The 24,128-nt window shown below is 44.3% G+C and overlaps 1 protein-coding gene and 1 pseudogene across 1 annotated transcript in view; both read right to left on the reverse strand.

The window, feature by feature from the left end:
- TBC1D9 (TBC1 domain family member 9) overlaps positions 1-24,128 on the reverse strand; it is a 134,938-nt gene that overhangs the window by 18,336 nt on the left and 92,474 nt on the right. The window contains exons 10-15 of the mRNA XM_024246319.3: positions 22,803-23,017; positions 20,509-20,626; positions 18,437-18,722; positions 18,007-18,136; positions 279-377; positions 35-103 (exon numbers count right to left, since the gene is read on the reverse strand). Of these exons, the coding sequence (XP_024102087.1) occupies positions 35-103; positions 279-377; positions 18,007-18,136; positions 18,437-18,722; positions 20,509-20,626; positions 22,803-23,017 (917 nt within the window). The remainder of the gene's footprint in view (positions 1-34; positions 104-278; positions 378-18,006; positions 18,137-18,436; positions 18,723-20,508; positions 20,627-22,802; positions 23,018-24,128) is intronic.
- LOC129059087 (trinucleotide repeat-containing gene 18 protein-like) lies at positions 2,115-17,998 on the reverse strand (annotated as a pseudogene).

Genomic DNA, 24,128 nt, shown 5'->3' on the forward strand with positions numbered 1-24,128 from the left:
CTTTGAATGGGCATGAATTTACTTTGAAACTCACCTTGAAAAGAGCATAAAGTTCTTCCAGTTCATCAATGGTAAAGGAAGTTTCTGTCACAATGGTTCGTACCTATAAAAATATTAAGCAAAATGAATTTCACAAACTCAAAAAGTGTCATGCTGGGAAAATCCCTAATTTTTCCCTTTCAAATTGTTTTCAGTTCTGTCAGGCAGGAATCCACAGCCAGCAGGAGTGTGAAGAAGGAAGACGATAAAGGTTGCCTGCTACTTCTCAAAGGACTTACCACGTTGCGTTTCGTAGTATCCTCCAGTGTCTGGATCACTTTCAGTCTCTGTTTGAATCTCATCTGTTCAATCAAATCTGCCCGGATAGTTCCAAATTTCTGTAAAGGAGCAATATTGGTGTCTCTGAAAAAATCTCTTACAGCACACAATGTACTGTCTGCAGAATGCCTGCAACACACTCTTGACACATGAAAGAAATGACTTCTCATATGACGGGCATCCTACAGTACACCTTTAGTTACTGTTTTAAAGCCACCGAGCAATCAGAAATAAATATCTGGAAATTCTCAGGCAGCTCAGCAGTTGAATTAAATTTCAGAGTCAAATGTATTTTCCTTAAGTCATCAAGTTTGTCAAGAACGGCTAAATAAGGCTACTTGCGTATGAACAAATGCTTCAAAGAAAGAATCTTCACAACTAGCAGAAAGGTCTAAGGCTAACAACTAGACTAGAAGATTGGAAGAAACCTCTAACCCTGTGTGAGGCTCCCTGCTCCTGACCAGTAGGTTCAAGAGCATTTGTCCATCTGGCCTAGAAATGCATGCTATGTGTCTCCTGATGGCAGACACTGTGAGCTAGCCATCTCTTCAAGCTCCCTAGTACCCTCTGAATGTTTGTTGTCAAAAGCCAAACCAGTCTTTCTATCTGAAGGCAGAGAAAGAATTTGTAAGATTTTATATATCTTAGGGATGCAAAAGAAAGACAAAGAAACCCTGCTTAAAGTATGAAACTTAACCCATGGAAGCAGTGACTGCAATAGTTAAATATATTTGGAAACCAAAAAAGTATCTGAGACAGGTCTCAATCAGTTTAGAGGTTTATTTTGCCAAGGTTGAGGAAATGCCTGGGAAAGAGATGCAAGTCACAGTAGGCTATGTGGCTTGTACTTTTTCCAGGGAGGTTTTTAGGACTTGGATATTTAAAGGGGAAAAGGGACAAGAGGGGGAAGAAAGGTGAAAGAGAAAAAAGAGGGAGGGTATCATGTTGTGCGAAAAGGTGGAGTAGAGGGAACAGTCAACTCTGTATTTGTCTGGCACTCAGTAAATCTGCACTTTGCATAAGATAAAGTAAACATACAGTAGAGGAAGATGATAAATATGACCTTATCTTAGGGTGGCGGGGTGGGGGGGAGTAGGTGGGAGTGATTTCTAGTCTTCCGTGGTCTTGTACCTATGAAGAGCTGTTAATTTACATTGTCAGGGTGAGGGAGGCCCCCTTGGGAGACACGAGGCCTTCTATCTTGTAGCTATCTGTCTAGGAACAAAAGGAAAGGCAGCTTTTTGCAAGACTCAGTTTCCAAGCGTAACTTTTCCCTTTGGCAAAGTGAGTTTGGGGTCCCGAGATTTTGTTTTCCTTTCACATATTTAAAGGATAAAGAAAAAGCTGACAAACAGCATCGAGTGTTGGTAAAGATATGGTGCAACCAAAACTCTTATATACTGCTGGTTGGAGTATCAGTTTGTACAACTATTCTGGAAATCTGTCTGGCAGTATCTACTGACTGAACATTCTTATGATTCTCATATTCTACTACTAAGTATATATCCCCCCAAAAAAGCATATATGTGTGTGTGTGTGTGTGTGTGTGTGTGTGTACATATATGCTATATATATATAGATTTATTTTACTTTTTTACCAAAAGACATGTGCTAGAATATTAATAGTGACACTATTAACCAAAAGTCACTAACCACTCAAATGCTCATGCACAGAATGGATAAATAAATGGCAACATCATCACATAATCAACTATTTTGCAGTAATAAAAAGAACAATATATTTAAATCTTACAATCATAATACTAAGAAAAAAAAACAGAAGCAAAAGAGCATATTCCGTGAGATTCCATTTGTATCAAGTTCAAAAGAAATCAAAGATAATCCATGCTTTTAGAAGTCTAGAGATTTATTAACCATGGTTGGATGGACAGTGACATGAAAGGGGCACAAGGGGCACTTCCAGGTTGCTAGTATGTTCTATCTTTTGATCTGGGTAAACAGTTACATGAATGTATTAAAACAGAGGCTTTAAAAAGAGTGCTTTTGTGAGCCTTTGACCTCTTTATTAATACCTACTCCCCAGGAATTTGCAACTATTTTTATCACCTCCACCTTTTTTTTGTTGTTGTTGTTATAAATGAACTCAATATGTTTAATAAAGCTTGGTATTACCAAAATCTCAGTACAAACATCAAGTCACACGCCCACATGACAGAATTCCATTTATAAAATGTTTCTTGGGAAGCCCCCACTGGGCCCGTGACCACAGAGAGCCCGACCCAAGCCTGGAGTCTCTGGGTGGGCAGAAAAGGTGAGTATGGGGGTCGGGGGAACTCGGGGTAGGGGGAGGAGGGCAGAGAGTAAGGAAAGTGGAGAAAAATGCAGACTCAGAAGCAGTCCATGTAACAGCTCAAAAAGAGCTAGCCGGTGATATTATCACAATGATACAGTACAAATCAAAGCAAAAATAAAAATAATTTGGCCGATACAGCAGGCTACACTGCCAAGAACCCAGATGGCGGCCTTCCTGCGGCCATCCGCACCGGCCTCCTCACCCACCATCTCTCCCGTGCGCCCACTCGCTTCCCTCTCGCTCACTCGCAGGCATTCTCTCGCTAGGAAACACGGAAAGTATTTTGTGTTTGGAGATAGTAACCTTAGTCAAATGAGTCCTCCGAAGAGTCGCTGAAGGAGGAATGCACCTCAGCCTCTCGAAGCAGCAAACAAAACCGCTGCTTCCTGCTGGTGGCCGGCTTGGGTTTCAGAGTCCGGGAGGGGGCGGGGGGGCGCCAGGCCCTCTTGGTCAGCTAGGGGCCGCCAGCTGCCTTGCTGTTCTTTGCCACCACGCCACACAGAAGGGAAGGCGTCAGTTTGGAGCTAGCTGGAGGGGCCTTGGGCAGGCCACTCTCCTTCAGGAATTCTTCGTCTTCCTCTGAGTCCCTATTGTAAGAGTAGCTGCGCACTTTGGAGGCAAACGCGGAATAGGCTGACCTGGGCTGGCCTCTGGCCTTGAACCCTATTCCTATCCTCCTGGCTTTGGCTGCCGTTTTGTGTTTACTTTCTCTGGAAGATTTCAGAGACAGGCCAAGGCCCTTGGCCAGCACCTTCCTTTCCTTGCCCTGCAGGCTGTCATAAGGAGTTAAGTACCTGCTGCAGCCCCTGCCAGTTTTTTATTTCCCCCCAGCACTGTCCGAAAACTTGAAGGGTGACTTCAACTTGTCCTGCTTGGTGAGGGAGAGGGCCTTTGTTGAGCTTGCTTGCCAACTACTCCTGGTCGCTGGCCATCTTCTTCTTCTTAATCGTTAGCTGACTTATGAAGTCAGACGAGGCCTCGTGTTCATCCCAAGTCTGGTTCCTCTCCCTGGCTTTCCCCATTCCAATGAGGGCATTGTGTTCCTCCTCGGGCCCTTTGTGTCTTCCTTATTCCTGCTCCCAGCTCATAGTCATCTGATGCCAGCAGAGACTTGCTGCTCAGCTTTCTGCTACTGTTGCAGCTCTTCTCCCTCTTGCTGGGGGGGCGACAGGGTGCTCGGGGGCATGGGTCTGTTTCCGCAGGCTGCGTGCCAAGCTTCCATGGGACTCCTCGTGCCTGTCCTCGGAGTCCCGGCACTGCTGCAGCTTCACCAGCTCGTGCTGCTTCTCCTTGTACTGGCGCTGGACCTCGGCCCGCCGCATCCGGAAGTCCAGCTCCAGGACGTCCATGTCCTCCAAGGAGGACTTCATGGGGTACATCCGCTCCTCCTTCTTGCGCATCCAGCTATACTTATTGTGGGCTTCAGCTCCCGTGGGAGCCGCGAGTTCTTGAGCGGGTCCCACCATAGGCCCATCCAGCACCCTCCTCAGCATGTGACAGCCGGCTGCCAGCAGGCTCTCCAGTGAGGGCCGCGCCACCAGGGCCCGCTCCGCACCTCCCACCTTCTGGCTCCTCCTCTCCAGCTCCAGCTCTGCAATCTCGCTCAGCAGGGTGATGCCGTGCAGGAAGCTCTGCTCCAAGACAAGGCTCTTGGCAGCTTCCAGCTTCTCCAAGGCCTGGGCTCCAGTAGCAGCTGGGGAGGGCAGAGGCCTGGCCTGGGGCAGCTCCATGGCCGCCTCCAGGGTGTTCATGCTAGCCAGTGGGTCTTCCAGGCCGGGCAGGAACTGCTCAGAGCTTGCCTCTTCCAGGTAGCAGGTGCTGCCGGGCACAGGCACGGCCTCCCGGGGCTCCAGTCTCGGGCACTGTCCCTCCCCGGTGGGCACGTCACAGTCTGACATTTCTAGGCTGGGCTGGGGCTCGCTCGGGGCCGCCTGGGCCAGGCCTTCCTCCGGCGCTGCTTCCGCCGCGGGCACCGCCACAGGCATCTCCACCGGCTCCTCCCTGGCCTCCACCAGCGTCTCGGGTGTCAGCTGCACCCCCAGGTCCAGGGCGGCCGTGCAGGGTTCTGTCCGGCCCGGGGAATCCACGCGTGCTTCAGGCCCCTCCGCAAAGTCTGGGCACTCGGAGGGCTCGGTGCAGCCCTGCCCGGTGGCACTCAGCGCCTGGGCCTCCAACGGGCCACCTCCCTATCCGCCTGCAGGGCTCGGGGTAGCCATAGTTTCCGTGGCGGGCAGTGGCAGCGGCAACTCCAGAGGCGGCAGCTCTGCGGGGCGCTCGTCAACATCCTCCACCTCCACCTTCGCCTCCCGCTCGGCCAGCGGCTCTTCCTCCGGGCCCTCCCGCAGCGGCTCTGGGATCTTGGAGGGAGACAGGAGGATGAGCTTGTCTTCGGACCAGAGTGTCAGGCGCTTGGTCCCATCAGCTGGGAGCAGCACATCAGGGACCAGGCCATCCGCCTCGGCGGCCGCTGTGGGCTGCCCCAGGAAAAGGTAGGGCCTCCTGTAGTGCGGTGGCAGGGCTTGGAACGGGTACCTGGGCGGCATATCTGAGAACAAGGACTGGAAGGTGCTGGGGGCTTCCTTCTCCAACTCCCAAGTCTTTCTTCTCGACCACGTTGTCGGGGGTCTCTTCCTTGCGGGTGATACCCGGGGTGGACAGCAGGGAGGCGGGTGGCGGGCTGGTGGGGTGGGAGCTGGGGGTAGCAGGGTAGGCATAGGCAGGCACCTTGGACACGTCCTCCAGCTGCTGGATGACCTTGGCCTTCAGGGCAGCCACGGGGGACAGGCGGGGCGATGGTGGCGGGCTCACGACCTTGCCATAGATGCAGGGCTGGCAGCCAGGCGGGGGACTTTCGCAGCAGCATCCCGGGGCAAGCGGTGGCCAGGCCAGCCTTGCCCGCGGCCTCCAGGCCCCAGTTGCTCCCCTTCTCCTCCATCTCTGCCCGGTACTCCTCTGCGCCTTCAGCCGCTCCAGCTGGGTGCTTCTTTGCAGTTCCAGGGCCTGGGCCGCCCGCTGCTGCAGGTACAGGAACTCCTGCGGCTGCAGAAAGTGCTGCAGCGAAAAGAGCTGCAACTGCTGGGGGTGGTGCAGGGGGTTGCGGCCGGAGAGTACAGGGCGGGGCAAAGGGGCGGAACGGTGGCCTGCTCCATCAGCTCTGCAAAGTGAGGCAGGGGATCACTGGGAATGACCAACAGCTGGCCCGACTGGGAGTCCCTGACAAACTGGGAGGGCGACAGCAGGGAGCCCCCAGGCTGGGTGGGAACGCAGGGGCCATGCCCTAGTGCAGAGATGGGGGGCCCAAGCCCTAGGGGTGTCCGGCAAGCCTCATGGACATGCTGCCCGAGCAGGACAACCAGGGGTGCGTGGCCAAATGGGTTGCGGGTCCACAGACCAGCAACCCGAGCCTGCCAGCACCCGGACCCGGGTCACCAGAAGGTTGGGGTTCAGGCCGTTAGGAGCACAGCTGGTAGGGTGTACATGGGCCAGGTCAGCCAGCTCCTTACTCTCCTGATCTCAGTCCAGCCAGGCCCCCAGCAGCCATTACTCCTGGTGTCTGGCCGGGTGTCCACACAGTCCTCATCTGCTGGGCTGTGCTCTTTCACATTACTCAGTGACAGAGGGCGCTCCTGGTCTGCCAGCCCAGGCCCCAGCCAGCCACTACCACCACTATCCTTCTGCAATGCTCACCAGCGAGTGTCACACTTCTGCCTCACCCTGGGTACCAGAGCCCTCGCACCCAAAAGCCTTGGCACTCTCCAGCCTCTCCGGGTCCCGCTTCAGCTGCCGGCCCCCCACCCACTGCTATCACCTCCACTTTTAACTACCCCTAAGCCACTATCCTCTCTTGCAAGAGCCTCTATATACATCTCCGTGCTTCCTCCAGGCATGCATCATTATCTTCCCCCAGTAGTAAGAATGGTTCTAAAACCAGAGTCAGACAACACTCTTCCTTTATTTAAAATTCCAGTGATTTTTCATCCTCTCTTGGGATAAAATTCCAAGGCCTCTAAGCCCTTCATGCTCTTTCCACCTTTCACAATGTCCTCTCTGACCAGCCACCACCAACCTCTTCTTACTCATCAGTTCTAGTGGCCTCTTCATGTTCCCCAAGTGCATCATGCAGGCTCCCTGCCAGCCACGGCCTGAGCACCGGCTGCTCACTGCCCCCTCTGTGCTTCTCTCAGACAGCACTGTATTCGGTCCTCCATGGCATCTGTGTCTCTGCTAATTGTCATCTCACCAGAACAATAAACGCTCAGAGAAACAGTATGTCCCCACCCTTCACTGTGCTGTGTTCCTTCTTACTTGAATTTAGCATGACTTTGCATTTGTTTTTGTTTGTTTTTTTTTGTTTGTTGTTTTTGCTTAGTAAATCTATCACCACTTACTCTATGGCAGAGACTGTGTGACCAGGACATGAGCCGAGGACAGTGCTGATTCCCATGTAAGTGCTCAACAAATATTTGCTGAACTTAGGGGGTCCTCATGATCATCCCAGGAAGTAAGTGCTCTTCCTATCCCCATTTCAGAGACAAAGAAATCGTAGTTTAGCAAAAATCATTAATTTGCCCAAGTCTACACAGCTGGTAAGCAGCAAAGCTAAGTTCAAACCCAGGTCGTCTGATTTGAGAACTTGCGCTCTTAGCTCCATCCCAGGAAAACTCCCTAGCACCTTACCTTTCTGACTTGCTGCGCAGCACAGTAGGCACCCAATAACTGGCTAGGGATGCCAGATTCAATGAATAAAAACATAGGAAATACAGGATGCCCAGTTAAATTTGAATTTCAGGAAAACAATGAATACTTTTTTACTATAATCAATATTAATTAATCCTATATTTTTTTCTGACATCCCTATAAATAGCACCACTCTATAGATCAGTCTGTGTAGTGGACTCTAAACTATCATATTTCCTAAGTTGGAGTTTACAGCAAAAAAGACTATGCCTTTCTAGTACCTTTTACTTTCTGTTTTGAAAGGACTAATCCAGGGAATTGAAAGGAATGACCCAGGCATTGCTTTCAGATAATCAGAGCAAAAGAGTACACTGACATCTCTGAATCTGCCCAGTCCATCTTCCACCAGCAATGTGGTGAGTGGTTCTCAACCTTACAAAAGCAGGATTTATGGAAGAAACTTCTTATCTCCACGGAAGTGCCTTCCAAAGGAGGAATCAGATTCTTCTCAACAATGAAGATGCAATATTTATTTGCACTGAAAAGCTGGAATTCAAGAGTTAGTAGGGGCTGCCATTAATGATGAAAAGCAATCATATTTAATTCACTATGGGGTTTTATCTTTGGCTAGGAAAGAAAAACTTTCAAGGAAGGTAAGTCTTTTGATCAAAACAGAAAAGCAGTGAGCATCCATTGCAAATTACATGCCTACTGATGAAGAACTGGATTTATTACTTCAAACTGGGCCATAGGATGCCTGTGATCAATAAAAAACACTAGCTGTGAGACAGAAGGAAAGACAGTTTTATTGTACCTACAATTGTTAGGGACATTAACATACCATCTCATTTGCACCTTACAATAACTTTAGTGAGCCTAGACTGCTACCTCTGTTTTACGATTGGGCAAACCAAGGCTTGGAGAGGTTAATTAACTCCCCCAGAGTTCCACAGTGGCTGAGCCGCAAGTGGTCTGAGGCCCAGATAAATAGCTCTGTAACTCCACCAACTACCATTCTATCATAGGCAGTAAGTTCTTCCTTGTCTCTGGGTTGAAAAGAACATAAATTCTGGAGCTAGACAAAATTTGATTCAAATTATTGTTCTTTGACTAATTACCTACATGAGTGGGCAACTCAGTTGAGTCTTCTGACCCTGTTTCTTCCTCTATAAAATGAGACCCCAAAGCTGTCCTTGTAAAACTGTGTTGGAGATAAAGTTCCAATAATAGTAACTAATATTAAACATTGGCTTTGTAATCTTTTGCAGGGTGCTAAGCAAAACAGCTATTTCCTCACAAGCCTGACATTCAAAGAGCCCCGTGTGTCTTAGATCTAATTAATATCAACTAGAAAGGGATTCTGCTATTTGTTAGGCAGGGCCCCTTCCTCAGCCAGGACTCTGCAACTTGCCAGAGACAGAACACAGTGACCCTTCCCTCTGGAGCAAATGGTCCTAACCTAAACGTAAACCATGGACTCCAACTTCCTGCTTGGCTATTTCTGGAGGATTTGTAAAGGAATGTGAGCAATTAGAATGACATGGGGGTCTCTCCCTCCCCCGACTTTGGGAGGGGCTCTGCCAGAATTAAATGCTAAAAATAGGACAAACAAAACTTGGCTCAGTAAATGCTGCAGCTAACACTTCCCATTACCCAAAACAAAGACACAGGTGTGGATATAATACCTTCTCCCAGGCACCACATATTCCAGTTCCTTGAGAAGCGCTAGTTCACTAATGTAACAATAATACTTGTTCCAGCAAACAGAATTTGTGCTGGAGGTGAGGGAGCCTACAATTACTTTAATTTTCTAAAATTTCCCTTCCTTAAACAATAAACAAAATTATCCATCTTTGTTTATATCTCTTCTCCAACTCAACTATTTTAAAAATTTTGTTTTGATGTAATCCAACTCAATTCTTATCTGAATGTTTCTGTGGCCTGTTTCTAATTTTTCAGTTTAATTTCTAACATCTTTATGAGCAGAAAGGCAGTTTTTTGTTTTGTTTTGTTTTGTTTGAGACAGGGTCTTACTCTAGTGTCCAAGATGGAGTGCAGTGGCATGATCACGGCTCACTGCAGCCTCAACCTCCTAGGCTCAGATGATCCTCCCACCTCAGCCTCCCAAGTAGCTGGGACTACAGGCATGTGCCACTACGCCCGGCTAATTGTTGTATTTTTTGTAGAGATGGAGTCTCCCTGTGTTGCCCAGACATGTCTCAAACTCCTGAGCTTAAGTGGTCTGCCCGCCTTGGCCTCCCAAAGTGCTGAGATTATAGATGTGAGCCATGGCACCTGACCAGAAAGGCAATTTTCAAAGAAGACGGTACTTCTTTTTGTTGCTTTGCCCCTGTGGGCACTGAAACCAACCAACAAATAGGTGTGTGGCCCTTCATTTCATACCACCTTCCCCCATCCTGCCTGCAGATGTTCCCTTTCTCTCCCCCAGACTTAGAACAAGGAGCAAGTAGCTCAGATAAAGGAATGAGGTGGAGATGAGTCTGTCTCAAGTTTATGTTCTCTGGCTCCTCCCACCCCACCATCATTCCTGAGCGGAACAAGAGTTCCCCTGCCAAGGCTGGGCAGTGTTTCTGTGATTTACTTTATCCTTCAAAGCTTACTCTGTGTTACCGGGAAGACAAGGATGGATGAAGAACAGATACAGATTTTTAAAAGAGACTGACCACAAGGTCAAGCTCAATCAAGTTCAATCAGCCCTTCCTTTCTAAATCCTCCAAAGAGAACTTGAAATATTTAAGTGCTACAGCTTAAAAAACACCCAGCAAAACAACAACAAAGCTCAATGTAGGCCAGAGGGCCACGGAATGATGTGAATGAGTCTGCCCACCACAGGGGAATTTACTGAAATAAAAAGAAGGCATTGTTTCTAATATGCAAAGTCTATGGTTTATTTCTATTTTAAAATAAAACTAGGTCATCAAATTATGCTCAAAATGCCTCTTCGGTGTTTCTGAATTTGTGGGGTTCTTATATTCCCAGTATGCAGAATGGGGTTCACTACTGTTAGCAGAAGGCTGAGCACCAGTGACATCTGAGACATTCCTTGATCAGAAAAAACTCCAAATACTTAAGATAGTAAATGAGGCTTTGCCTTGGATGCCTGGGTGAGAGAGAGGAGAAATTGATGGAATGTGAGGCTTTAGGTATAGAAAAGCCTAACATTACAGGAGGCAGAGCCCAAGAGACGAGAGAGGGATTCTCACACACAGGGGGCTGCGAAGGAGCAGCCCCACACGCTCCCCCTTGACTTCTATGGGGGTGGCGTCTGTCTGCACCTGTGTACTTACATGTTTGGTGGGGAGTAGAGTTCAGGAGGGCAGAAGAGGAGGGTGGGGGGGAGCAGAGGAGACAGGAGATGATAAGGAGAAATAAGGATATGAATTCAGGGAAGAAAACTCTGGTGGAGTCCCATGTTCGTTGAATGGGCGGCCCTTTCTAGGGTACTCTGATCTCTAAAGAGTCTCAAGCCATGACTATATTCCCATCAGAGAACACCCTCATAACGCTGCCAGAAGTGGGCCCATATTTTATGTTTGAATACAGTATTTATATTTTACATAAAAATATATCATTTAATATTTTATGCTTCTTTAGGTGCCATGTCTTTTGAGATCTTTTGTCTACCAGAAAGGGCCAGAGAAACAGTTGTCACATAAATATGGAAATTACAAAAAACATTTAGTTTCAATATTCCATGTGAACTATTAGCTGTTGTGTGAACATCCTGCTGATTAAATTACAAAAAATACTCTAAGCACAGTGCCCAGTATCACTATATTTTTACCTAGAATTTATTTTGAAAGTTGCTGTAAAGCAGAAATCATGAACAGGCAGCCAGTAGGCTAGAAAGTCCATGATGAATATTGTTTGGCCCAGGGCGTATTATAAAAAACAGTAACCTTCAAATAAAATAAAGAGTTCCAACTTCTTTTGAAAAATTAAAAGTTCTGGGAGCAATGGTTCCTTGCCTCAGGTGGTAAAGAGACTGTCAACTCTAGCAGGCTCCAGCTGTCTAGTTCCATAAGCCCACCCTTTCCTACCACCTTCACTCCCTACCCCATTGTTAAGTGCCTTGATGAGCGACGCCACAGTCATGTGAATTTGTAATTCTGCTCTAGAGTATTTTCTTTTACTTTTTCTTTTTTTGAGATGGAATTTCTCTCTTGTTGCCCAACCTGGAGTGCAATGGCGAGATCTTGGCTCACTGCAATCTCCGCCTCCCGGGTTCAATCGATTCTCTTGCCTCAGCCTCCCGAGTAGCTGGGATTACAGGCACCCGTCACCACGCCTGGCTGATTTTTTGTATTTTTAGTAGAGACGGGGTTTTGCCACATTGGCCAGGTTGGCCCCCAACTCCTGACCTCAGGTGATCCACCCGCCTTGGCCTCCCAAAGTGCTGGGATTATAGGAGTGAGCCACCACGCCTGGCCTCTATTTTCTTTATATATACACCAATAATGTAAAATTCAGCCTCTATAAAGGAGACATGCTTTTGACACCTGGACATTGTAGAAAGGGCACAGTTTCATAGCCACATGTAGCAAGTGGGACACAGAGCAAGTCCCAGATTTGATGTAAATTTTATAAAAACTGATGGCCCTCATCTTCTTCATCAGCAATATAGGGAAAATAATTCCTACCTCTTTGGAATGGTGTAAGAATTTTATGCACACATAGGTAAAACAATTAGTATGGTAGCTTTTATTATTCCTAGCATTGTTGATAAGAGAAAGAGGAAGATGAAGAGGAGAGAAAAAACATGTTTTAAAATCACAAAACCTGGCCAGGTATAGTGGCTCACGCCTATAATTCTAGCACTTTGGGAGGCCAAGGCGGGCAGATCACTTGAGCTCATCAGATGAGCCTGGCCAACATGGTGAAACCCCGTCTCCACAAAAAAGACAAAAATTAGCTAGGTGTAGTGGTGCACACCTGCAGTACCAGCTACTCAGGAGGCTGAGCTGGAAGGATGGCTTGAGGCTGGGAGATAGAGGTTGGAGTGAGCCGTGATGGCACCACTACACTCTAGCCTAGGTGATAGGGCCAGACCTTGTCTCAATAACAACAAAAAAATCTCAAAACTTGCTAATGTTATAACTGAGGTTCCATTAACAATGGGTGAGAACTAACTTATAGGTCCACATTTTCTTTTGAGGTATAAACAAACTTTTAAAAATTAACCTTAAAATTCAAAGCTATGGATTAGCAAAAAATGCCATACCAAAACTCGCCTTATCTGTTAGAGACACATAATAAAGAATTTATCTGTTAGAGATACATTCTTTTACAGGTGAAATAATACACTGTCTGGAGTTTGCTTTAAGTTACTCCAGGAAAAAAAGAAAAAAAGGTGGAGAGGAGTAATAAAACAAAGATCAGAAAAATGTTGATAATTGTTGGGACTGGATGATGGGTTAAAGGAAATGTATTATGTTATCCTTTTGGCTCGTACTGGGCTTGAAAATATCTAGTGCTGATAATGTATCCCCAGGGCTGAGCATGATACCTGGCATAAGAAAGGTGCTTATACAATCTTAAATAAAGATTTCCTTGGTTGGGCATGGTGGCTTATGCCTGTAATCTTAGCACTTTGGGAGGCTGAGGTGGATGGATCACTTAAGGTCAGGAGTTCGAGATCAACCTAGCCAACTTGGTGAAACCCCATCTCTACTAAAAATACCAAAAAAGTAGCCAGCCGTGGTGGTACACGCCTGTAGTTTCAGCTACTTGGGAGGCTGAGGCATGAGAATCACATGAACCCCGGAGATGGAGGTTGCAGTGAGCCAAGATCAAGCCACTATACTCCAGCCTGGGTGACAGAGGGAGACCCTGTCTCAAAAAAAAAAAAAAAAAAAAAAAAAAGACTTTGTTAATACATGAATAGACAAATGCTGTTTCTTGCATCTCCTGGGTCTTTCCCATATACAACCACACTATCTTTTTTGCTTGTCTATTCCTTCAGTTCTCCTCCTCCTCCAATTTGTTGCACAGGAAGCAGAGACAATGTACTTCAAGAAGAATGCTCTTCAGTCTCCAGTGGCTGTTAGATGCCTTCCAAGTCAATTAGTGATTTCAAGACTCCCTACTAACCAGCTCCACTGGACCAGTTGACCTCATGACCATCGGTACATTCATAATTCCATCTCTCTTCTAATCCAGATAAACTCCCTTGGTCCTGGCTTTAATGCATGGGAGCTCTTCCTTGGATATTGGCTGCTGCTTTCTAGCTGTGCAGCTTGGAACAACTAGCTCAACCTCTCTTAACTTACATTTTCACCTTAAAATGCATTAACATTTACATGGCAGAGCTGTCTACAAGGCACCCAGCACCTTGCCCCACACATGGCAGGCTCTCGATGAGTAATAGCTATTATAGTAATCATTAATAAGCCAGAGGCACATTACTCTAAGCTTTCATAAATGCCTATCCATCTTCACAGATTGTGCCTTCTGTTTTATTAGCCACATCCTTTCCCTGCTTAACACTTTTCAGACCAAACACACTGGGCTGGGTCATCTCGAACATAAAGCAGCTCTGTGATAGTTGTGTACCCACTTTAAGGCCTATTAACATCCTCTTGTGCCTTCCAGGAGGGGTATCTCAGTCTATGAATCAAACTTTAAGATTGGGACTTTGTCTTCTACTTCTATATTACTCTGCTCAAAGTGCAGGGCTTCACACAAGGGTCTACACAGAAGAAAACTGGAGTTTCATACCACCTACACAGTTCCTTTCAACAGAGGCTTAGGGGAACATATAATGAGTGAGATTTTCCCCACGAGGTATTTATGAAGCAAAGTTATCAATATCAGACTGATTTCTAGCAACCTAGGGAGCCCGTAAGTAAATCTCAAAAGATGAATGTGCTTTCAGGATTTCTTTCCTATGTTTCAATTGTCATGGCTAATTATCCTGAAGAACAGAAAGAAATGCATTGTGTACCTTAGAACACTCAGGTGTCATGCCTGAGCCCAAACCAGATTCTTACCCACATCAGTAATTAGCCCCATTCTGCATCCAGCGGAGTGAATCTCAACCCTCACCGGACATTTGGAATCATCTGGGAAACTTTTTAAAATATATGTACTCTTGGGCTTCATGCCTAGATTCAGATTTAATTGGTCTGGGATGGAGCCTAGGAGTTTATGTTTTTAAAAGCTTAGCTTAAAAAAAAAATTAAGTGATGTAATGCACAGGCAGGATTGAAAACCACCCATTTAATGGTTAGGAGGGAAAAAAACGATCAGCAAGAGTTTGTGGTGTTCTCTTTAAGTTGACCTACAAGGCTTTAGAGAGCCACTGGAAACATAAGCAGAGTAGTGACACTTAAGCAGAGAAGAGAAAACAAAAACCTAGTTATCACTCACTGAAAGACCTGGTAATATAGGCACTGATATAAATTAAAAGGATTTTCTTTCCAGGCAGAGGAAGGGAACTGCGGCTTTGTCCTGTGATAGGATGTCTGGCAGCCTGAGGGCCACCATTAGGGATCAGCCCAAGAAGACGTAAATGGAAATCAGCTGCTGGCCTTGTCTCAATTTCTTTGCTTTCCCTTTAAAAATAGGCGAAATGCTGACTTCAGCATGAAGCTAGCTTATCTGCTGTTGAGAATAAAGCTGAGTTGCCACATACTAAGCTTTAACACTGTTAGGAATAACGCTCAAAATCCTAAGGAAATTGAATACTTGAACAAAAGATTCTTAGCAAAGCAATTTTACTTCTGCACAGAGGGGTGCCTCCTTGGCCAGTTGCCATGAAAGCACACCTGAACAAAGGACATGAGAGCCTTTATTCCTGATGCCAAGTCCTGCCCCTGTACCCTTTCCCCATTGGCTGGGGTCGGGTTGTACAATCTAATCCCGGTTGGCTAAACATTTGATTTTTTTTTGATAGGGTGGGTACGTAAAAGAAAGTGGAGAGAAAGGGGAAGGGGGTATCTGTAATGAGCTAGAAAGTTAGTCCTCTTTTCAAATAAGGAAAGGAATGTGAGCTGGTACTGATAATGCTTGGTACTGAGGCGTGCCTAGGCATCTAACAAAGGCAAAAAGGAAAAAGGAGAAAAAGAAGAAAGGGGCGGGGGGGCGGACTACGAATTAAAGAATAAAAGATGGATCAGATTATTTGAAGAGAAACCCCATTATATCCCACAAAACCTTGGTCCAGAATTCTTTTAACAATAAAGGTCTGAGGATTCTTTTAGAAAAGCAACCCACAGATAGAAAAGTTCTTGCTTACATCATACAGTACTATTCCAAAGTCCTGGGGCAATGATTTTTTTAAATGCATATGGAAATAGTTTTGGAGACAGTAAGGTGAAACATTCATTCTTTATCTCTAATAGTGGAAACATAAATTGAGACATCCTTCATGGAAAATAGACAGTGTGTGCCAATAGCTTGATCATTCTTTTTTTAATCTAATTTTTTTAATCCAAACTTTTAAAGTAAATTCATTTCTAGGATTCTAAGACAATAATCAGAGATGTGATATTTGGGTACAAGTTTATCTTAGAATGCTATATAATACTGAAAATTTGGAAGAAATAGAAGTAAATGTCTAACAAAAGGGAACTAGGTAAATAAATTTTGTTACCTCATTAAAGCAGAATACAATTTAGTAAAATCATGCCTTCATATAATATTTAATACATTAGGGAATGCTCATGGTATGTATAGAAAATGACAAAACAGTATTTAGAAGGACCTTTTTTTAAAGTATGTTGTAAGTATAAAAACATACTTAAGGGAAATGTAAAATGCTTATAGGATACAGTTTATTTTTTTCTTCCTATTTCCCTACAATTTCTAAAATAAACATGTATTGCTTTTATGATTCTAAAACAAAATATTTTGCTTTTAATATATAAGGAGTTTCAATGAAGATTTTAAAAAATAATTACCAGTCTTTCTCTTATTATGAGTTAAGGACACACATTTCTGAAAAGATTTCTATATCCCTAGCAATTTTTTTAAAAGCACTAAATTTTTTACTTTAAGAGAGACTTTCTGATCTCACTCCATTCCTCACTAGTTGTCTCTTATCCACTTTGTTGCTAGCTGGAATACTGACAATCCCCAATCAAAATCACAAAACACCTGTAGAGAGCATAGTGTGCTCAGCAGAATATTCACACTTTCTCTTTCTTAGTGATCATTTCTATAAAAGTTTAGAGAATCAAGGATCAGGAAATGAAGAAACCATCAAGTGTTATGAGCACTTGGGGCCCCACAAACCACCAGGTAGGTGCTAAGGGGGCAAGTGGCACTGTGGTTCCTTCACCCCAAAAAGCATATTAGTTCTGTTGTGAGATCGAGCAGCAGATCAGGCTGATTCCAGGGTCATCATGGACAAGAAAGCATCATCCCCCATCCATGCCAAGCAATTTCAGAGGAATCCTAGGACTCTGGTCTACTCTGGGCTATACAGGCTATACGAAGTGTCTCAGACTATCTACTTCAAAGAAACCCTAGGTACTTAGCATGGGAACAGAAAGCAAATCGATTTGTGAAGGTCAACCTCCCCATGCCTACTCTCAACAGCTCCTCCTTAATCTACAAAGAGTTGAATCTGAGCTGCTGCTAGATCAGGCTTCAGGATGTGAATGGTAAAGCACTGGAGAGCCACAGCTTGTCTTGCCATGTGCTACTATGGTATTAGACCCATCAAGACATCCAGGCTCCATTCAATGTCCATCTCTGGAGGCCAAAGCTGTCAGCTAGCACAGAACTACTTACTTCTGGCCAGTAGTTCTCACAATGTAGAAGGAAGCAGGTAAGCCTATAGTCTCAATGTTTTTATTCCCTCTAAAGCTCATGTTGAAAACTAATCCCCAACGCAACAGTGTTGGAAAGTGGGGTCTAATATGAGGTATTTAGTGTGGAGTCCTAATTAGGGAAAAGGAGTCGGGCTGGCAAGACCCAGGGAAAGCAAAATAAATAAATATATAAATAAATAATCAAAACAGATAAGCTATAAATCTGCCCTTTTTCATGATCCAGGACACATAGCTCTCCTGTGCAAATAACTCATAATCTTCCTGCGCCCAGCTATCACCAGATCCTTGGCTGACAGAAAAATGCAAGTTAGCTCACTACAACCTCAGCGTTACCAGTACTGCACAAAGCCCTCTCCAGCACACAGCACAAGAACCATCCTATAAAATCCCCAAGCAAGCCTTTGTCTCTTTGCCGTTAACTCCTCTCTTGCTAACTTGCCCATTGTATCCTTGCAATGCATTTTCACGCTTTCCTTAATAAATCTGCTTTTCTTTACTTACAACTGTCTTGGTAAATTCTTCTTACCACCGTCCTGATAACAGCCTCAGATAGTTGCCAATCACCTGCAACATTTAGGTCATGAAGACTCCGCCTTCACAAATGGATTAATGGCACTATAAAAAGGTCTTATGAGTGTGGGTTCCCTCTCTTCTGCCAGTGAAGACGCGCTATTTCTCCCCTCCGGAGGACACCGCATGCAAAGTGCCATCTTGGAAGCAGAAAGGCCAGGCCCTAACCTGCCAATGCCTTGATTTGGGGCATCCCAAAGTCTAGAACTGAGAAATAAATATCTGTTCTTTGTCCAGTCTGCGGTATTCTGTTATAGCAGCACAAAACAGGCAGCAGTGGAAGTGTGGAATGCATGGTTAAGCCCTGCTCAGTCAGGAAACAAGACCTACCTCGTAGGAAGTTCTGATGAGCCTAAAGATGTCTACCTCAGGGTAAGGTTCCACATCATCGCTGAGCAAGGAGTGGAGGTGAGGAATGGGAGGCAGTGTGCTGTCTTTATTGGTCACACTGTCTAAATACCTGGAAGAAGAATGCATCAGAAGTCACAGGAGAAGAAACTGGAATCCTCCCATTATAATTATCCAATCATTTTCTGCAAGTTCTACATTTTAAAACAAAGGACTAGAGTTTCTTTAAAGATGGAAAGAGAGAAAGAAATTCTGTTAATTTCTAAAGAAAAAGCATACGAAAATAAATCCTCAGCCACAAGAAGAAGCGGGCATTATGATCACCATCAAATCAGTTAAGACTCATGAAATGAAGAGAAAGCATGAGGAAGAAAACTGGAGGTGGTTTTCAAAGTTAGGCTTAGTACAATACCTTCCCAAAACGGTCATGGCCTCCCCATCATCCTTGCAGTTCAACAGTTTGTCCACATTTGCATCCAGCACAGCTAGGGCCAACTGGAATATCACTTTAATTCCTTCATAGAAGAAACAGTCAACAACCACAACTGCACTCTCAAAAGGCATCACACTGAGAAATAGTGTGAGGAACCAAGAGAGGGAGATGGTGGAAATCACGCCCAGGTCTTGCATGCAGTCATACAGCTGTGGGACGTAGTCTCGTGCTAGCTCCTCAAAGACACCTTGGTCCACCAGTGCACCTGTGGCAGCGATGTACACAAAAAGGCGCAGCTTAGCCAACTACACAGTGTACCTAAAGAATCCATTCAAACAACTTGACTGCTAGCACAGGACTCTGTTCCTTTCTGCTGACTGTTCTGCTGTGACTGTTACTAGACCAAGGTGTCAACACAGCTCAGTCACTAGATTAGTTCTGGCTGCATCTTCTCTTTCTGGGCTCTTCCTGTCCTGTTTTCCCTTCCATAAAAGAACAATCACACGACAATTATAAGGGTTGTTGAGAAAGCCAGTTTATAAGGTTTTTGTGACATACAATTAGTTATTTTGCTGGCAACATAATGTTTGGTTTGGTATTAGATGTACATCCAAGTACAGTCATGCATCACTTAACAATGGAGACATGTTCTGAGAAATGGGTTGTCAGGTAAATCTGTCACGTGAACACCTTTGAGAGTACTCACACAAACCTAGACGGTAGAGCTTACCACACACCTAGGCTATATGGTATAGCCTATTGCTCCTAGGCTCCAAACCTGTATAGCATGTTACTGTACTAAATACTGTAGGCAACTACAACATAATGGTAAACAGTTGTGTATCAAAACATAGAAATGATACAGTAAATATACAGTATTATAATCTAATGGGACATGTTGTATATGCAGTCCTTCATCAGCCAGAACATCAACACATGACTACAGTTCCAAATGTACATCTAAGCAGCTTAGCTGGCAAACTCTTATTAATTTAAAAAAAAACAATAATAATCCCAGCACTTTGGGAGGCTGAGGCAGGTGGATCACCTGAGGTCAGGAGTTCGAGACCAGCCTGGCTAACATGGTGAAACCCTATCTCTACTGAAAATACAAAAATTAGCCAGGCGTGGTGGTGGGAGTCTGTATAGTCCCAGCTATTCAGAGACTGAGGCAGGAGAATCACTTGAACCCGGGAGGCGGAGGTTGCAGTGAGCCAAATTCACGCCACTGTACTCCAACCTGGGTAACAGAGCGAGAAGGTCTCAAAAAAAAAAAAAAAAAAAAATCACACTTCTGGATGCATGGTGCCCACATATTAATCATTTTTTAAAGCAATTACTTTTTTAAAAAACTTAAAAGTATTCCTGTTGTACACATTCATGATCAACTTAAGGACATTTTTGATAATATTTTCAATAATCAAATTTGTGTGCAAATGTTTAGAAATATAGAAAGAACGCAAGTGAGAAGCATAAACAATATACTGTATGTCCCTAGCAATGAAAAGCTTGTCCTGCTAAAATGAATCACTGATATTTGAGAGAATTACAAGGAGTAACAGCAATAATTTAAATCCTCAAAACAGGTGTTTGCTCTGCAATAAAACCAGTCCTGAAAAATACCTTAGAAACCTAGCTTTCAATAAACCTCTATATTCTATTTTTTCCACCCCAGATAGCCTTTTTTTGGCAACACCTCTGTATTTCATAGGTTCCCATCCTCTTTATTAATTTTTTTAAATCAAATCTCTTTGTGTTGATGGTGCACATACCTGGTGTAGCTCTCACATGTCAGAGTGACACACACACATCAAATATTTTCTAAAATAATTTCTGGAGCAGGGATATGTGTATAGTCCCTTAAACTCCATGGGGCTCCTTTGTATACAACCTATATTTATTCAACCTCTCTCATTTCCATTTTGAAAAACTGGAGTAGTTTGAAACTCTTTTGGCTTATGGTGACCAGAAATAGTGTTCAAGCTGGCACCTCTCTAAAAGCATCTTGTTGATGAGACATAGGTTGAAATGTTAAATGCATCTCCACTTACCCACAACTCTGGTGTTGTAGTAATCTGGGAGCATGCGCTCACACAAAGCCACAAGCAGCCAGAAAGCTTCCTCCTCTTTGGCATAAAGCAGCAGCACTGAAGTGACAATATTCATGGCCTAAAAAAGTGAAAGAGGATGTCATCAAATACAGTTTAAAATATAAAAAATTCTGTTAGCATATTAAAATTACTCAGTTATTCTCACAAGGGCTGGCAAACCTTTTCTGTGAAAGGCCAGATAAACATGTTTTAGGCTTTGGAGGCTATACACATAGTCTCTGTCACATATTCTTCTGAGTTTTGTTTTATGACCCTTTAAAAACATAAAAACCTGAGTCCTTGAACCAGTAAGTGTGCAGGGTCTTCCTTAACACCAATATTCACCAGACAGAGCCCTGAACTCATGCTGGCAAACCCCTATTCCAAAAATTTGCCCAAAGGCTATCTCACAAAGCTTTTAACCTGCTAAAATCTCTCAATGTTCTTAATCCTTAATTCAGTGAGGTAAACATTTCCTTTGTAACTTTCCATAATGGTTTCTATAATCAGGTACACATGGCTCCAGGCTCTCCTCAGAGAACAACGAAACCTTTCAGACTTGGAGTCCTCACCCAACATTTCCATCTGGAGAGAGATGGTAGTGATAACTGAGAGTGATTTAAATTCTAAAGTAACTGTACTTTATTAAAAGATATTATCAGATACCTCATAACCACTCTAGACTCAACTACTTTAATAGTCTTCTTAATTAAAAAGAGGAAGATCAAAAGGTAAATATGAACTTTATTATATTAGAGGCCAACTACCTCCTGTACTTCTTTTGATCTCCTAGAAACCAGTAACTGTTCATCAGGCTTCTACAATATAATTTCAAAAAAGGTATTTTGGTTTAATAGGCTCTTTCTTGTAAGTCTTACTCATTATGTTCCCAAGTGACATCATCATGGAAATTCCACTTGAGAATTAACCTGCTGATCCTAGTACATGATGATGGTCCCTGCCAGTTCCCTAGTCATTCAGCGGAGATAGGTTTTTTTAGGGGTCTGTAAACAGGCTCTGGACTAGGTATTGGAGGATGGGGGACACAGTGGTGATATCTTGCAGGTCCTAAATGCTAGTGTTAGATAAAACAAAGATGAAAAGGTTAACTAGTCTATGTGGGGGGTTATTTAAATTGAAAGTTATAAAAAGGTAAAATAATGCAGTAGAGGGAGACTAACATGTGCATGTACGTGCACTTGTGTGTTGAAGTAGGAGTTCAGCCTCTTTTAGCTTTTGCTGGATGGTCAGGGAAGGCCTCTACAATGACATAGCCTTTGATTCTTATTTTTTTTTAATTTGAGACGGAGTCTTGCTTTGTCGCCCAGGTTGGAGTGCAGTGGTACGATCTCGGCTCATTGCAAGCTCCACCTCCCAGGTTCAGGCCATTCTCCTGCCTCAGCCTCCTGAGTAGCTGGGACTACAGGCACCTGCCACCACGCCCGGCTAATTTTTTGTATTTTTAGTAGAGATGGTGTTTCACCATGTTAGCCAGGATGGTCTCGATCTCCTGACCTCATGATCCTCCGGCCTCGGCTTCCCAAAGTGTTGGGATTACAGGCGTGAGCCACCGCGCCTGGCTGATATAGCCTTTGATTCTAAGGTCACGTTATTTTGGAGCTTCCCAAATTTTGGCATCTATACCAGTATAAGAGATGACTTTTGTTGGTATGTAGGCAACTTTTCTTAATACTAAGTTAAGCACTTATTTTAATGTGTACTAAGACATAACCCTAGCATATAAAAGCTCTATTCAAGGACATTATTACTTAAGAGGATGCAAAGTAGGAACACTGTGGTGAACCACAGTGACAGGCCCGGTGCTCAGGATGCTCTCTCTTACTCCAGGGTGGGATGAGGGTTGAGGCAGACAGTGATCAGAAGGATCTTCTCCAGGTCACCTAGCTAGACAGTGGTGAATCCAGGAAGGTCTCCTCCAGTCAGTGCAGTGGTTCTCAACCCAGGATGATTCTGCCTCTCAGACATTTGGCAATATCTAGAGACATTTTTGGTTTTACAACTGGGGATTTTCTACCAGCATCTAGTGGTAGGGGCCAGGGATGTTACTAAACATCCTGCAAAGCATAGAACAGCCCATACAACAAAGAATTAACAGTCCAGAGTGTCAACAGTGCCAAGGTTGAGAGGCCCTGGTGAAGTGATAGTTCCGTTAACCATAAACCCTCCTTCCCACTATTTGCTGCCAAATGAATAGAAATCTTATTTTTTTAGCAAAAACCACCTGTGACATTTACCTGGCAATACCCTATGTTGGGATTTCGAAAAGCATAAGCTGTTAAGACTCTCCTTAGCGCAGCAATGCCCATTTCATTCTGAAAAGCTGGGTGTTCTGGAAGGGAGCGGTGTAAATCCCTCTCAATCTCCTCTGTGGCGAGATTATACTTCCCCATGGACTTCTCCACTAGGTCTTCATAGTACCCAGGATGTGTGGCCTTCTCATTGATGGCACCTGAGATATATCCAACAGATACAATATCAAAAATGTGAGAGCTCTGCCTTTTGGTTTGCAACTACAGCTCATGATTGAACCGCTTTACTTTCCTACCTCTCAAAGGAAACTTGCAAGAGAAGGTGAAATCACAGATGTGGTATGTTGCAGTCGTGGCTAGACTGGTGAATTTGCCTGTGGCCTCCTTCCCTCTTTCAGCTCCATAGTAGGCTGGCTACTTAAAAACTTTCCTAAGGTAGAGGTTCCCAAGCTACAGAACCATGCTCTGAGGAACTCCCACAGACAGTCCTGAAGGGCTGCTTAGGAGCACAGGTGGGGAGGTCATCATAACAAGCCAGGCTGAGGCTTCACCCTCTCATCACTCTCTTCAACTCCAGCAGCTTTGCTTTTATTTTATTGTGGTTTTCATTAAGATTTCACTTGAAAAACAAGGTCCTGTCTCCCAAAATAAGTCTGAAAACTGCCTGCTAACGTGTTAGCTCCGAAGGGTTTAATAGCTATATTGAGGAGAAAGTGGAGATACTTGGTGGAGTTTTTCAAATTGCAGAGTGGTAAGAGTATTCCTAGCAGTGGTGAGTCATCATTGTTTGACGGAACTTCTTCAGGTGTTGGGGATGGGGATGGAGGGTTATACTGAGAATCATCCATTTGAGATACTTACAGTTTAGGATTCTTCCAGACAGAAAAACCCTATATGCAAGTATCTACTTCTCAATCTAAATTTTAATTACATTCCTGTTGGGAAGACTGAATATTCACATGCAGAAGAATGAAAATGAACCTTTTTTTTATACCATGTACCAAAATTAATGCAAAATGGATTAAAGTTTTAACACAATTCCTGAAACCACAAAACTAGTAGAAGAAAATATAGAAAGAAAATGCTTCTTGACACTGATATGGCAATTATTTTCTGGATGTGACACCAATAGCATGGGCAGCAAAAGCAAACATCAGACAAGTGGGATGGCATCAAACTAAAAAACTCTGCACAGCAAAGGAAGCAATCAAAAAGCAACTTAATGGAAGAAAATATCTGCAAACCATATGTCTGATAAGAGGTCAATATACAAAATATATAATGAACTCACAGAACTCGATAGCCTAAACC

This window comes from Pongo abelii, chromosome 3 (assembly GCF_028885655.2).
Source record: "Pongo abelii isolate AG06213 chromosome 3, NHGRI_mPonAbe1-v2.0_pri, whole genome shotgun sequence".
Lineage (NCBI taxonomy): Eukaryota > Metazoa > Chordata > Mammalia > Primates > Hominidae > Pongo > Pongo abelii.